The 16,378-nt window shown below is 40.8% G+C and overlaps 2 protein-coding genes across 5 annotated transcripts in view; one reads left to right on the top strand and one right to left on the bottom strand.

Moving 5' to 3' along the window:
* Positions 1–6: 6 nt before the first annotated feature.
* Positions 7–6,655, bottom strand: adprh (ADP-ribosylarginine hydrolase). 3 transcript variants are annotated; one of them, XM_046068450.1, is made up of 9 exons: positions 6,497–6,655; positions 6,102–6,411; positions 5,376–5,493; positions 5,179–5,287; positions 4,721–4,819; positions 4,534–4,639; positions 3,196–3,462; positions 2,542–2,756; positions 7–771 (listed from the first exon to the last, which is right to left on the bottom strand). In XM_046068450.1, exons 2-9 carry the CDS (start codon positions 6,107–6,109, stop codon positions 602–604), a joined length of 1,092 nt encoding a protein of 363 aa, XP_045924406.1. In that variant the 5' UTR covers positions 6,110–6,411; positions 6,497–6,655; the 3' UTR covers positions 7–601. The 3 variants fall into 3 exon arrangements, with proteins under 3 accessions (XP_045924406.1, XP_045924407.1, XP_045924408.1); XM_046068451.1 differs by having other exon boundaries at positions 6,102–6,267; positions 6,497–6,639; XM_046068452.1 differs by lacking the exon at positions 6,102–6,411 and having other exon boundaries at positions 6,497–6,636.
* Positions 6,656–8,062: 1,407 nt separating this feature from the next.
* Positions 8,063–16,378, top strand: part of LOC123983316 (double C2-like domain-containing protein alpha) — a 47,625-nt gene continuing 39,309 nt past the window's right edge. For both annotated transcript variants that reach the window (XM_046069538.1, XM_046069536.1), the window contains exon 1: positions 8,063–8,169. The gene's annotated coding sequence lies outside the window, so the exon portion shown is untranslated. The remainder of the gene's footprint in view (positions 8,170–16,378) is intronic.

Raw genomic sequence — 16,378 nt, 5'->3', positions numbered from 1 at the left:
ACAAAGCTTTGTTAGTTTCTTTTATTGTAATAATTGTGCTTGTCTAGAGTATTGCAGTTACAGTTCTGCTCTGTGCTGCAGGAAATACGTATGAGACACAGAAGTGTATTTTTCATTAGACAATAACAAGAGCACATTTAATTTGAAGCTTACTAGGCATTCGCTATTATGTCAGGCTGACAAAACGAAGTAATTACCTCCTAGGGAACTTTTTGCATTCTTTCCACATTCTCATTAGCTTGAATTCGTTCCACTCAGTGGTGCAACTTTGCATGTTAATTTGAAATGTTCACTAGGTGGCGCCCTCTTTATACACCAGCTTCAGTGTCAACATCATGAGGCACACAGTCCTTGTTGTGGCAGAGATGACTCTTTGGGTTAGTGGGACACGGCTTCCCCTTCAGGCTAATATGACACCACACTTTGAGAGCAAGGCAAGTTTATATAGCACAGTTCATATACATCAATTCAAATCGCTTGACGAATGAGTAGATGGAACATAGAAAAAGATAACACCACTCTAGATTGATGTACTAACTAATGCCAACTAGCTCTATGTCAATGTGTCTGCATGGCCTCAGTTCAAGATGCTTGGACACTGTCAGTGCAGCTGGCTGTGGTGGCAGTGTGACAGGGTGTAGAGTTGCTCTGCGCTGCGCTCCAGTCGGTCCCGGTACTCCAGGTTGGAGTAGTTGCCTTCAGGGACCCCCTTGGTGCCGTACAGAAGACCCCAGCAGCAGCAGGCAATCACCGCTGTGCTGTCACTGTCGCCTAGGCAGGAAATAGAGAACAGCATGAGCATAGTAAGTCCTCTGATGACGCAGAAGTCTAGTGTAAATATTATCAATTATGGGGTTTTAAGCAACTATATATTATTATTATTATATATATATATAATCAAAAGTTCTGTATAGCATGAATGGGGTCGCTCATAGTAATAAACAAGGACAATATTCACCCATCTCTTTTCAGCTATGGAGCTTTTAGCATCTTTTGTTTGTGGGTTTTTTTTGGCCTGCACCATTAATGTTTTGCTTCAGTCTCACCACAGACAGACATTTAGCTACTAGCTAGTAATGTATACAGTGGAGCATTTATTAGCTAAAGAGCCAGATATTTTTCTCAGGATTTGCTGGTGACCAAAAAGAAAGTTAAAAGAGAGTCAATATTGGACTTGTGTGTGCCAGGGGGCCAGAAACAGACTCCAAATGAATGCTAATGTTGCTCCATATCTATGCTGGACACGTAAATGGATTTAATTGTTGGCTAATAAGATCGCTGTTGACTTAAAACGAGACTAAGTTACTTTTTCTGGGAAAAACACACTCCTACCTTTACAAATGAAAACTTGAATACGTAAAGGAGTGAAATTAAATCATACTCAATTTATTACACACTGAGATTTTGCTGCAACAGCCTTACTTGGTCTGGTAAGACCAGTAGATCATGTTAGCATATGTTAGATCTATGTTGCTAGTTGGGTTACTGTAATACATTCTTTGCAAACACAGTGGAAGTTGTTAAAAAAACGTTTCATTGTCTTGCTTTACAAAGTCAAATTTATACATATGTCATTGTTGTATTCACAAAAATCACATAACCCAGGTTTAAATTAAACAAAACCATGGTTTAAAATATATTCCAGAGGTCTTTCAACTACATTAACATGATACTCTTATCAGCTTTAGGTAGGCTGACAATTGAATATATTCTAACACAGATACCTTATTTGTTTACGTTAGGAAAGACAAATTGTTTATCACACATTATTTAATGATTGGAAACTGTAAATCTGACTCTGACAAAAATATGTATCAGTAATTTATTTATTTTTTAACCCTTTACACCACAAACCTTTCTCTAACAAAATGATCACAGCAATAGGAGGAGTGTGAATTGAGATACTGGGTTTTCCATCTACTGCCAAGAGAGGGCGTATTAATCTTTGCAAATGTACTGTTGTATCACAGTAACTATCACAGCTATGGCACCAAATCAGACCATCTGATATGATGACTTAAATTCCCAGGGTTCACAAGCAGAGTTTTGTTAATGCCAGCCTTTGTAGTAATGACTAAAGAAGTTTCCTTTCTACCTCATTTGTGGCGCCTCTACAAAGCTGCTTCTGTCCTTAAGACAATGACAGATGAAAACCAATTAGAGTTTAGGCCATATGGCTTGTCTGAGCAAAAAAGTGTCCTGACTGTAGATGAGATAGCAGCTGGGAACACTGTTTAAAACAAGAGAAGAGGAATGTTTGCATAAATGCAAAAATTAATTATTTAAGTCCACCTGGTTTATGAGTAGAGGTGCTATGATTTTCAAGCTAAAGGCTGGGTTTAGGGGAAAAGACCTTGCTTAATATTAAAACAGACTATATTTAAGAATTACTGTAGGGATGGTGAAGTTTAGGTATAAAGTTAAAAATACTTACGTTTAGGCTACAGATGTTTGAGATTTGGTAAAGGTTTGGTGGGATTAAGTTTAGGGCAAGATATAAGAATGCCAAGACAAAGACATTTTCTTGTTTGAATCTCTGACCTCCATGGAAGCCCGCTCTGCTCATCAGCTCCTCCCAATCTGAACTCGCCCCCAGCAGGGCGTCCAACGCTATCATCGGAGCATCATGGCCACTGCGTCCCGCCCATCCCGACAGGCTGAAGCTCTTGTAGGCGTCGTCTCTCTCAGCTGGGCCGTAGGAGGAGGGCCAAATCACAGGCCCCACCCCGTTAGAGATGCCCCTCAAATCCAGGTACCTGTGGACATAAGTAAGAGATTTTCCTGACATTCACACCATCCTCCAGTGTAATGACATTCTCCAGAAGTGAAAGAAATGACTCATTTGAAGGTTAATAGACATCCTGTCATCATATCATTTAGTAGATGTGGTGGACACAGCTGTTTATGTCAACGGTATATATAGATATATATAGATATATATACACATCCTTTAAGGTTGACAAGTAAGTAATATGTGATAAGTAATTTGTGTATGTCTCTTATATTGGAGCAATACCTTATGATAAAAATGCGTTCAGTGCTGCTGACCTGAACTGAACCCGTGACATTTTAGTACAAATCTCATGCCATAACATATAAGCCTTGAGACTGAAATAGGTTAACAGAAAGTTGCTGATGCTGGAAACCTGAATTTGACATGACAGCCTAACAAAGCCTGATTTCAGCAGTTCATACCACTGCCACTTGTCACAGAAGTAGCCCCAGTCTCTCTCCGTCTCCTCCACCGCGAAGCCTCGACCTTGAACAAAGCTCTTTGCTATTGGACAGGCCTCGTTGATAAGGCCTAGACCCCAAGTCGTGATTGGCCTGCGCTGGACGGCGTATGAAGTAAAAAGGGCCGATGCTACAGCTCCCAGGAAACCAGTGGGGTGAGGATGGGTCATCCTGCCTGTCTCCACTGCAACCGCCACCAACGACAACAGCTGGTCGGGCTTTGGATACCTGGTGGGGGCAAAGTATTAACGTTCTTATCAGCATTTATTATGGAGGATATTTAGCTGACGTTTTCTCAATAAACCTCATGAGGTCCATCACACAGCAAAGAAATAGGTTTAAGCATTCTGGACCACTTTTGGATACAAATTGTGTTTACACTAATTACTTCTTTTAATACCTTACATTTTAACCCTGGAACTCCATTGTTATTTGTTATTTTCTGCTTAGTGAAGAAAGTATTACACGGCTGCATTTATTATAAATTACTTTGGATAAGAGCATCATCATCCTAAGTGAAGATGAAGAGAACCTGCCTGACAACAAAATGTGAAACGATTTGTGGCTTTATTAATTAGCTGATTTTTTTAACAAAATGAATAATTCATTTTGTTAAATTAATCCTTTAAATCATGTTTTCAGCACAAATATCACACACTCTCAGATTCCAGCTACTCCAACCTAAAGATTAGCTCGTTGTCTTCTTTTCAACATTTTACGGACTAAACCATCAAGATTTATCGACAATAAAAAAAATCATTTGTTCCCTCAATGCTTTCTGAGATAAGACTGAGATACTTTTTGTAAGTCCTAAAAACCAGAGTGAGGAAATTAATTCACACTTCACACACACAGTTTTTAACTTTGAAACTCTTTATCACTTTAAAACATAATAAGATTTAGAGAAACTCCTTCATGTTACCAGGTGAAACTACTGTAATGCTGTCTTTGCACTGCTATAACAGTGTGCACATTCAAAAGCAAACTGATAACTGTACTGGATGTATGTGTCTGAATGTGAGGGGTGAATCTGGGTTCCTTACTGTCTTTTAGTGGATAGGTGTTTACATGTGCATTTTACCATAAAGCGCATCAAAACCCTACTTAAATCAATTTGTAACATGTTTCCTTTTCTCTACGTATCCCTCAGTGAGTCATTAAAATACCTGCTCGGGAGAACAACACTGCAAGGTCAATGACAATTTAAAAAAACAAACAAAACCAAACCCATGAAGAGCTCAGGCAAAAGACAGAACATTGAATGCAAATGCACTCAGTTATTATATATAAGTGTCTTACCTGAGGCCAATGCACATGGACCTCATGGCCGCGCCACAGCCCGTCCCATCTGGGTTATATGGCACTCTGTAGCCCCCTTCATGTCCAGGTTTCAGCTGGGAGACTCCTAAAAGAGCAAATGTAAGTAAGTCAGATCTCTGCCATCACTTACAATAAATTTGATTTTAAAATGATTACTTTGTCTCACCCAGAATGCTTGAGGGCCCTGGTTTCCTCCCGTCCATGTCTTTCATCCCCTCTACATATCGAGCAGCCACCTCGTGCATGAGCTCCTCCCCCGTCTTCCCTATGAGGGAGACAACTTGTTCAAACTGCAGGCGTTGTTCATATAATCATTTTCAAAGATGTAATGGGTCGGTTAACAAGGCTGGTTGTTTGCCTTATCACACTAAAGGTCAAGTTGAATTTCTACCATTTTCCTTCCACTTGTGTAGAGCTGTAATAGAGCAGCAAATCAAGGCAAGACTGGAAATTAGATTTAACCTTTAGTTGGGTCTCACGAGGCGGAGGGTGTGGTGTTTGTGTGTCCTGATGAGGGCTCATCAGCGCGGCACTGACTATCAGATCAATCCAATCAATTCCTTGTGTGAAACAAAACGAGCACAGGAGAGACAGAAAATGGGTTCAATGTCATTTTAACCTCACCAGTTGCCAGCCCTTCAGCCGTTGCCAGATGAAGAACTGTGTCGTCGCTCACTGGCCAGTCAGGGAGCTCAGCCTTGATGTTCTTCAGACCACCAAGCTCCTTCAGTTCCTGCAAGGATAGAAAGGACAAGGCTAGACATTTTAGCAGTGGTTTAGTTTTACCACAAACCCACTGTCTATGTTGGTCTTGCACTGACCTGGTGAATGGCTGGTCCCGACTCATTGTACTCCCACAGCTGGTTCCTGTATCCCAGAGCATCACCAACACCACTGAGCAACATGGCTGCTTTATAGTGCTCCAGTGTAGCAGATCCGCTGGTACACAATGCACAAAGAGACTGTTATCAACTGTTTTGAAGGTCTGATCAAGACCATTCACTCACACTGTATTACAGTAATTTCACATTAAATTTTTTGTTGTTTTGATTTGACACCAGTAACACCACTAATGTTATCTTTCACTATTGCTCATAATAGGATTAAAGAATACTGTGTGGTAATAGGGCCCCCAGCAGCCTGGTTTGGTGCTGCCACCTGGATATGTGTACTGCAATGAAGCACAGTATGATATTAGTATTTTTAGAAAGGTCTCACAGTGGAAAGGAAGGCTTCAACATAATTAAAACGTTGCCAGTAGCCTATATATTTAAATGAAGACTAATAATAATAAAAATATGTGTAGTGAAATACAATCATGGAGAGAAAAGGTAATAATGTACAGTATCTGCAACCAGCTATGTATGTACGTTGATATTCTTGCATATTCCAAATGAATGCCCCCAGAAGTAACATTTTGTCATAACCATATCCAAACATCGATCAAGCAGAAAAGCAAAGCATCTTAAACATTATAGGTTTCTCTCTGGCTTGATTTGAGTTTTAGTAAAAGTTGTTGCACTTGCTCCACGCATTTGCACCCTCACCGGTTCATTGCAGTGCGTCGGTCCCCGAAATCAAGCTCCACCAGGCGGTCACGCGCGTTAAGTTGACACCGAGGCTGCAAACCGAAGCGCTGCACACTCACTGCTTACTCTGGGCTACTTTTTTGTTGCTTAAGTGCCGCAGTCCCAGCTCAGAACGGCCTGTTAGCTAACACCAGCAGTCATTCAGAAAAGTTGACTGCACGCTACTTTCCAAACCCAGGCAGGGCAGCAGGTCAGTTTGGACTCATACAAAACGCTGCGGCTAAAAAAAGACGCAGCAGCAAACCACTCTTGGAAGCATGCTTTCCAGCTGGCAAGATGGAGACATGACAAAACAAATGGCACATATTTTGTGTAACAAGAATATAATCATTGACTCGCTCCCAAGCACTCACCATTTACAGCTGCACCACACAGCCTACTAGTGTGACAATCAATAACCTTAATAATACTGAATTATTAACCCCTAATTTAAGGTTAGGAGAAGAATTGATCTAATGCATTTTAGAATAGGTGCTGCAATTTTCAATAGCTTGGCATTGTTTTAGCTTGTTGGATCTGAAAACTAAATAAGAAGCTGAAATAGGGGAGAGCGGGTATGGTTGTAACATGGGGAGAGTTGTAACAACACCAATTCCACCAAGTAGAGATAAGATAGGAGTTAGGTGATCATTTCTGTATTTACCTACTTACTCCCAGATCAAGCATGGTGGTTATCAAGTCTGGAAAGAGGTGCATTCAGAATATATAGAGAAAAAATTATTTTGAGGTAAGAAAGTTAATTTTTTGACCAAGACAATTTTTTGTTTAATACCTATACTATTGCAGATATAATTGTTTGACTTATATTAGATTGAAATATAGTTTCTCAGGCAACATGTGACAACATTTTTTCCTTTCTAATTTCAATCCACTATAGTAATACAGCTAGTTAAACATTGGCTGACAGGGGTGGGGTGGGTTGTAACAGTTCTTAAAAAAGTGTTACAACCATCCTCTATACATAAAACTAGGGACTTTCTTTGATTTTAATATTGTTACAGAGTGCCCTTTGCAGTCTGGGCCCACCAAACCTGCACTCCAGGGTTACCAGCATTAATTTGTCAGCACTGTGACCAGTACTCCCCATTCACATGTTGTACACATTTTGGCGTGTGTATCATCACTCGGTCTCCGCCGGTGGAGAGGGTAGAAAAGCGTATGGACAGCTTGTGAGAAGTGCCTGTGCGCAAAAAAAGTCCCGGTACTCCAAAGAGTAAAATATAGAAGTGCTGGTATATGTACCGGTGAATACAGGCCCACTTCAAGCACTGACTGTGACTCTGAATAAGAATATACACACATTGACACACACACACATACATCTATTTTTAGTTAGACCTAAGGATGTATAAATATTTTCTTTTATTAGGAACATTGTAGTAGTATTTATTAAGTATACTTTTAAGTAAGTTTATTCTAAAGATAAATTTACATACACATACTGTTCATGCAAATGAGTCATCAGACAAAGTCTGTTACAGCAAGAGTGAAACATTGTTCTTTGATATCACTACCTGTTTTTAAAGCATGTGTTACAACCTACCCTGCTATTGGGGCAGGTTGTAACAAGGGAACACAATGCATTTGACATCAACTCACGAGGTCTGTGATATTCTTGTAGAGGATTGAATTGGTGCTATTTGTAGTGAACATATGTGGGTACTTTGTATAAAAATTTGAGAACTCTAGCTAAAAAATTCAGTGAGTTATAGTTTCTGAAGCAAAAAGTGTTACAACCATACCCGGTCTCCCATAATGGTAAAGCTAGTGGAGAGATGATTGTCAGTTGAACTGGCTGCTTATTGACAAACTTTAATACATTTGAGAGTCTGTTCCAGATCCTCTCTGTCTGTATGTCTCTCATGCTCCGCTCTTATCAGGGGTGAGTAAATCTATCCCTGTTGTCTTTCTGACAAGATGTTGAACTGTTGAACTCTGTGTAACCCGTGGCGAGATAATCCAGGCAGATCACAGCCTGGGTCCCTCCTCTGCGCTTCCCCACTGGCACTGTCACTTCTACACCCAGGTGAGATCAATACACTTCTTAATCCAATCGCTTCTTGAATAAAGTTCAATATAGATCTTTCATCCAATGATTTTATCCAGCAGAGCAGAGGCTGTTCATCTTGAGCTTGAAAGAATTAACTCAAACACTGTTTTTCAAAATATCACCGTAACGTGAATATGCTTTTACTTTCGGCAGCAAGACGATGTATGTGGAATGATTCCAAACAAACTCAGTGCACATGTCACCCAGTCCAATGATGTTGATTCAGGGCTGGACTGGTAATCTGGCATACCGGGAAATACCCGGTGGGCCGACGCACCTTTAAAAAAATGCTTTTAAAAAATTGGACAATGATTGGCCCATAAAGCATGGACAGCGCCCGATTGGGTAATTTTCTATAGCCTACTGACATTGGGCTGGCCCAATCACATCTCTTACTGGCCCCCTCCCCCTCTGCCCTCTGTTTCTTGCGTTGCAGGCCAAAAAAAAACCATTCTTCAGATGGAGCCCAGCAAATGCGCGAAAATAACCGATATGTTTGCTACCGGGGGTGCAGTAGTTTTAACATCAGCTGCAATACCATGCGTAGTGCAGGCACAGGCACTTGAAGGAGTAAAGGCGAGCCGTGGCCACTGCCAGGCAGTGGAAGAGGCTGTGTTACCATGCAGAGCAGAGGGACAAAGTGACAGGGCCCAGGGAGAGAGAGCAGGAGGAGAGTGGAGGTGAAGCGGTAAGGATGGAGAAGCTCAACCTGTAGGGAGGGGACAGGGAGGGAGGGTCATTTACACTGGGGACACTTTGGACATGTAGCCACCACTACTGAAAGTATTCCTTAAAAATGTTCTGAAAAATAGCTTGCACCAAGAGATGTTAATTAAATAAAATAAATAAAAATGCTATGAGAAAGACTTATTTGCACAATAAGCCTGCAATGCATTGTTAATATAGATGAAACCTCTCCGTTTTCCAAAAAAAGTAATTTAAGCTAAAAAATAATAAGCTACTGATTACTGCATTCTTAAATTTTTATATTCTGAATTGTCACCTGCCACCTTTTGTGCTTCCCTTTATAAAAATAAAAACATTTCCATCATAAATTGGTGTAGAAAATGTCTCCACAATGCAGGAAATTAAGTGTTTAATGCTCAAAATCTTCTGGGGGAAGACACCCAGACCCCCAATCAAATATTTCATCAACAAATATTTTTTCCAAATAGTAGACATTATTATTAAACAATATTCTTGCCTTGTAGTCATGGGCACCAATCTTGTGCAATGTCATGTCTCAGTGTTTCATCACACCCCTAATTTGACCCCCTAAATGGAAGGGGCGGTGTACTGGTGAGGGGTGTCCGACCGATTTTGGTGGGCCACAAATGCCAGAGCTAATTTTTTGTCCCAGTCCAGCCCTGTGTGGATTTAATCTTTCTGGACAACAGTCGAGATCTACATCCGACTTGGGCTCCATAGGTCATACTGGTTAGGATCAATTCATTGTTGGTTTTGGTCTCTTCATAGGATTTGTTGACAAAAGTGAAGTCATAGCTGTACAATAATGTTCCCTGTCAGTGTGGTTCTTATAACAGAGAGAAGAACTGAGGAAAATAGAACCGTAGAGTTCTAGAACGCCACATTGCATAGAGTCAATGACATCACAATACAATGAAGATGAAGAACAGACTGCTGTGCTGAGATCAGCACAGACTTAAAACACATTACAGCACCTGCAGTTTTTCCTTGGAGACAAACAATTTTTCAGAAATACATATTTCTGCGACAGATGACCATCAATTTGTAACTGGTCTGTAAATTTTTAGTTTTACAGGCCCCGGACGTAAGGTAAGCCCACACCAATCAGCCATAATATTATGACCTCTGACTTATACAAGGTACAAGGTTGTTTATTTGTTATTATACAGCACAAGGCTGCATAACGAAAGGAAATTTGTAGTTCCTTCATGTTGCTCACAACATATAATTAAGTGTATATTAAAATATGTTAACATATCAAGTAAAACAATATATAGTTATTTATATCTATACACATTTTGCAGTGCATTTTTTTAATTTGCATCTGGGGTGAATGTAAACAGTAGCAACCAGATGATAATATGGTTTCATCTTCACAATAAACAGTCTGCATCTTGACTGCTTTTGAACACCAAGCATCATTGTCCACCTCCTCTCATCTTGACAGAGTCTTGCACTGATAGTTCGGAACATGGACAACCTGCCGAGTGATTGATCCATGATGTTGATGGGGCAGGTCTCTGTAATGACAGTCTCTGAATTCCGTTGCTTGGTCAACACGAGTCCCAGTATCATGGCACCTGTCAGTGGGTGGGATATTAAGGGAACATTGTGTCCTCATAGTTGATCTGTTAGAAGCAGGTAAAATGGGCAAGTGTAAGGATTTGAGTGACTTTGACAAGGGCCAATTTTGATGGCTAGGTGACTGGGTCAGAACATCTTCAAAATGGTCTGCAGTGGTCAGTACCTATCAAAAGTGGTCCAAGGAAGGAAAAGCGTTGAACCGGCGGCAGGTTCATGGACGGCCAAGGCTCATTGATGCATGTGGGGAGCAAAGGCTGGCCTTTGTTGTCTGATCCAACAGATGAGCTACTGAATGTCAAATTGTTTAAAAGGTTGATGCTGATTCTGATAGAAAGGTGTCAGAAAACCAGCAGGTCATAATGGCTGATCAGTGTATATGGCTGCTGGTGTCTACTTAATTAATTACTTTCATAGTTTTAAACAACAATTTTGTTTTGTTTTGCAAACTTGTTCACTATGTGTTATATTAATCTGCCGGTAATGACAGCCCACAAGGGCATAGTGTTGACCTATTGAAGCCCTAGTCAAGGAATGACTCAGACTGAATGAAAATGAGTTTTGCATATTAAGTTTAAATTAATTCAAACAAAAAATTTAATCTGAAGATGCGAGGCTTGTGTACTAAACATGTACAAATATCTATCTTAGACTATTACATTAGAGGGGACACCTACCATGTAGACTCAGTTTCATGGGAAAAGGGTTGTTGGTCTTTTAAGGTCAGAGTAAGTCTTAGGAGAATGAATATAAGTCAGTGCAGTGTTACTAAAACATTTGCAGTAGGATAGACAACATTTTAAAATTGTAAGATAACTTTTGAGTTCTTTGTCTGATCTATTCAGTGAAAATGGATGGAAGAGGAGACGGAGATCAAAATGGTTCACACAGACCTCTCTGATGTTCAGTTTTTCCAAAAGTTATTTAAGGGAGACTGATTTACGGTTCAATTATTTGGATGGTAATGGTAACATAATTCTCTAGCTGTTCTTGCTGGCCCAGAGTTTCGGCTAAATATTTTGCCAAGAGGCGATCGCCCACCAGCTGATCAATTTAACCCTGGGCTCATTGCCTGGAAGGAGTTTCTCTTGAATCATGGAGTAGATGACTTTGGCTTTCTTATGTTACTGGAGCAGCTGGAACCTAGCAACAATGAAAACATGAAAATGAACAAAACAATGAAAATCATGAAAACATTGCCAACCTCGACCACAATGACAACCTCCACAACGAGAATATAGATGACAATGCTGATAATGACAATGTTATCAACACTGACAATCCCAATGTCAATGACGTTGAAAACAATAATGAAAGTGCAGAGGACGCAGGTGCTAGTTCAGGGGCTGAGGTTGCCATCGGAGATAATCAGGATGTAGAAGAAGATGACCGCCTGCCTGGATGATCCAGGGGGAGTTTGGCCACGGTGTTGAAGAGAGAAGCAGCGAACAGTATGTTGGGATGAGTTTGCTGAAGGCAGAGCTGACTGCATCTCTGACAGTGACACTGACGGTGATGATTTCAACAAGAATACTGGAAATAGTTTAGTCAAACATGCAGGTGCTGAGGTTGCTGAAGAAGACCCTCTGCCTGGTCCATCCAGGAAAAGGTCAAGGAAGCATGATAAAGTAGAAGATGGAAGAAGCAGCAAAAAATCACAACCGTGTTACGAGTTCACTGACAGCAACCCTGACACCGTTACAGTCATAACTTGCCACGATTTTGCTGATAGTTTTAGCAATATGGATCTGGCTGATGGTGCAGGTTCTGTGGAAGTGACAGGGGAGGAAGCTAATCAGCAGGTGGATGCTACATGTTGCTGACTAGCTTGGCAATATGGACTGGAGCAAGAGTTTCAGAGTGGTGAATTATTACTCTGTAACAAAAGTGTCTTTCATCCGTAAAGATTTAACTGAGCTCTGTCTCTACATCACAGTAACAACTTTATGTCCATTGACTGCTTGGAGGGTAGCTAGTGTTTGGAAGGGAGAGGAGAGGTGTGCTGCAGCACACTGTTTTTCCACCGCTGTTTTTCAGGGCGTGTCAGACTAGTCGCTCGGCGAGCATTATGACATATTTTCTTGTGACATCACAAGAAAGCGGAAGTAAAGGCTGGACTACAAACAAGCTGTTTTCCGGCTGTTCAGAGCAGAGTTTTCCCTTTGGGGTGGACTTTGGGCTTTTTCACTTTGCAAACCTATTACATGCACAAAAAAGGTATATAACTCAATAAAGGAGAGGGGAAAAGCCAAAAGGCATAATACCACCTCTTTAAGATGAGACACCAGTGACAAAGACTGACTTTCTGTGGTGATGTTTTAGATAGGTGTTCACTTTGAAAGGATTACCCCCTGTCTGTCCTGCATGAAAGAATGCAACACAGACAGGGGGTGGACAGTTCCTCCTCTCTTTATAGTATTGTCTTACCCATATACATATCATAATATTTGTATATACAGCAAATCAAGCAATGCGTAACACAAAAGTTCAGCCTACTTTTGGCGCACATTAGCTAATTGTCCTGGAGGGGGATTCTTCTTTGAAAAAGGAAGAAACCTCGGGAGGGACCACCTCCCGAGGTTTCTTCCTTTTTGGGGGAATTTTTCCTTGCTCTCATTGAGGGTCTATGGTCTGGGTGGATTAAGTTTAATTTAGTTAATTTCCTTTTGGAAATGTAATGTGGGCATTATAAACCCATTATAATTGTATAATAATATTAATAATAAAGTTAAAACTTTTTTAACTTGCTGGCTCATTGTCATTGCTTTCTGAATCCAAACAATTAGTATTTAAGTAAGTTAGTATTTGAAACCAGAGTACAACATTTTTAGAAACTTTCGCAGTAGGAAAGCAATATAAAATAGTAACAGGAAAAATCCTCTGAAACCTTGACATGGAATAAGTTTTGTAAATCACACCAGAGATCCACTACAGATGTCCCAATAGTAATGTATACCAAATGTGTAGAAATAACACTTTCATTGTGGCTCCCCTGAAGGTGACTTCTCTGCAATTGAGCCAGGCTTGAATAGACATAACTACTAAGCAATAAGTGTTGCTGAGTAAGTATGTCTATTTACCTCAGAAATCCCCATAATGTAAGGGATAGAATTTTTATTGACCCACGGTTAGGTTGTCAGGGTTTAAGAGGTTATTGGTTACCAATGAATCCACAGTCAAATAGGTCTAGTCATTTCACAGAACCACAAGTATATAAGTATGATGTAGAAGGAACAGGACTTCACACGTGGATGGATCAGTTGCCTCATTTTCATGGAATAGTTCACCTGCATAAGGCTGACACAAAACTCAATAAAGGAAATTAATGGTGTACATTATAGTCTCTCACTGATGTAATATATATAGAAGTTGCTTTAAAATAAGTTCTGTTAAAAGATGTATTCAACCCAGAACCACTGATCTATTTGTCTGAAAACTACATCTCTGATTTCACACATAGTTCACCCACTGCAAAGAAAGACAGCATCTGCTGTGTATTACCCTGGTATCCAGATGTGTTCTTTGCATCTTTCATTCAGAAATTTAAACAGATCTAGATTGTAGTTCATGCAGCATCGTGGCAATGTGAGTATGAAGACCATCGTTCCACCAGCAGACTCGGCTCCAAGCTTTAGTGTCAGTAAGCATCCATCCTGCTAACATGTCCTTGAGCGAGACACGGCTGTTTTGTATCCGACCCAGTGCTCTGACCTGAAGGTGGAGAGAGAAAAGCGAAAAGCGAATTCTCCCTCAGGGACATTACATCACATTAAAATCATGTTTTGGATCTGAGATCCTGCTTTAGATGGCTCTTGGATCTTCCCTCCACAGGGTGGCATGGTTTCACTATAACAGTGCCTTTGAAACAGACTTGATGATTGACGCTGGCAGCTGGTGAACCCTGATGCCAGACAGTGATTCCCCATGGCTGATGCACATGGTCAGTCCTCTCTACCAGACGATTATTATCAAAGAGAAAGTACAGATTGTAGGAGAGCTGAGGTATCAGGAGAGAGGTGGCCTGGAGACTATTTGTCACGAGTTGTCAGGGTTCATAAAGGCAGATAGCCGAGCCGTAGAGACCCAGTGGTGAAAGAAGTGAAACAAATGGTCCATGTGCAGATATGCCTGTGCGAACAGTGGTGGTGCCTACAGTTTTAGATGTTGTCACTATATCACTATTGTTGTAGCTGAGGGACCATTGTGTATTGTGAGCACGTGTGTTTGAGTATTAGTGCTCCAGAGAGGATGACATCAGTAATGTCAAACAGATCCAGGCTGTTGGCTACTCAGTCCAGGTTCCAAAGAGTGATATTGATTAGCTGCCCACAACACTCAAAATTAAAGAAAAGGTTTGACAGAAATATACTTCTTTTTCTTACCGAGGGTTAGATGAGAAGATTTATACTACTCTCATATATGTCCGGTCAATATATGGATACAGCCAGCAGTCGTTATGGAATAGGTATCGATCTTCTCGTGTAATTCTTAAGAAAGCAAATAAGTGTGTTTCCAGAAATATTAAACTATTCTTTCTCTCTTTTCTAAAATACATTGGATTTGTTTTTCCTCTACTTGAAAACAGCAATGCAATTATGCATGAATTTGCAGTTATGGATGAATTTGCTGAACAACACAAAAACAATGCAGTTTACCCTCAAGACCATTAGACTACTGTAAAACCTGCAGAATTATGAATGTATGTCCATTATGCTGTTGCACTGCAGCCAAACCAAACAGCATCAAAGAATAGCCCCCACTCGCCGCTGCTAATTATCAAGCCAGAGGCATTTCTCCTCATGTGATTAATGTTTTTTTAAATTGAGCCCTTTGGCACAGTTGAGCTCCAGTGTGCAGCGTTGCTTCTCCACTGGGGTGGTTAGTTTAGTTCTACTTGGCGACAGGCAGAAGGTATTGTAAGCTTGACTAAGGCTGGCAAACTTGCTCCCAGGTTGCCTCAAAGGGATGAGTGATGGAGTGGAAGAGCATATCACATGGGATGCTGGGGTGATGTGTTGGCAACCTTGACTGCCTGAAAGGAAGATTGGCGATGTAGCTTTACAGCCAAATCCAGCTCCCTTCTTTCTATTCGATACAACACACTGTCTTTTTTATCTATGTCTTTCCTTAAACATTGACCAATTTATTAATATGTAGCAGACTGCACAAGATGTAATTTTTTTCCTGTTGATTGATCGGTGGACTAATTATTTCAGCTAATTTTCTTTAGGATTGAGTATATCATAACTCTCATGAGATACTTTTTTCTTTTCATTCAGTATGTGCGGCTTGCAATATTTCTCAATCATTAGCCCTAGTTTGGTTATAAAAATTGTGTGTTGTACTGCAGCACTCATCCCTACTCCTACTCCTGCTGCTGTCAGAATATGGAAAAATAAATGTAGGAGACATCTTGTTGTTTCTCCCAGCTGTCCTGTCCCTTGTCTAACATTGTAACCCCTCTTGTAAAATTGCTCTTGTCAGAAATGGCATTAGTGTTGACTGTTGGGCCCCATGACGGTTTATAAGATGACTCGGTGGCTCGAGGAGGAGTTAACAAGTCTCCATCAGAGCACCAGTTGGAGTGACCCTTGTCATTCTCCTCCCTAGACGATCCCTCTCAAAAAAAAAAAACAACCATCCACACCCTCATCCCCAGCCCACCCCGCGGCGGGCCATGATACCCGAGTGCTATTACAAGTTCCAGTGTTGCCTAGCAACTGGCTGGTGGATTACAATTGGGGCTGTACGTGGTGGAGATTTTACACTGTTTATGGGGGTGTCAGCATGTGTGCGTGCATGCGCAAGCATTTGTGTGTGTATGTGGGCTTAGAGAACTTGTGTCTCAGGGAGAATTGTACGTCTGTGTGTGTGTGTGTGTGTGTGTGTGTGTGTG

This window comes from Micropterus dolomieu, linkage group LG14 (genome assembly GCF_021292245.1).
Source record: "Micropterus dolomieu isolate WLL.071019.BEF.003 ecotype Adirondacks linkage group LG14, ASM2129224v1, whole genome shotgun sequence".
In the NCBI taxonomy this organism is placed as follows: Eukaryota; Metazoa; Chordata; class Actinopteri; order Centrarchiformes; family Centrarchidae; genus Micropterus; species Micropterus dolomieu.
This window is presented reverse-complemented; position numbering and strand designations above follow the sequence as displayed.

What these genes read in the sequence shown, in the direction of transcription:
- adprh (XM_046068450.1), bottom strand. An exon ending in AGGGCCCTCAAGCATTCTGG is followed by an intron (nt 4,640 to 4,720) that starts GTGAGACAAAGT and finishes TTGCTCTTTTAG; the next exon opens with GAGTCTCCCAGCTGAAACCT. An exon ending in TCCATGTGCATTGGCCTCAG is followed by an intron (nt 3,463 to 4,533) that starts GTAAGACACTTA and finishes TGCCCCCACCAG; the next exon opens with GTATCCAAAGCCCGACCAGC.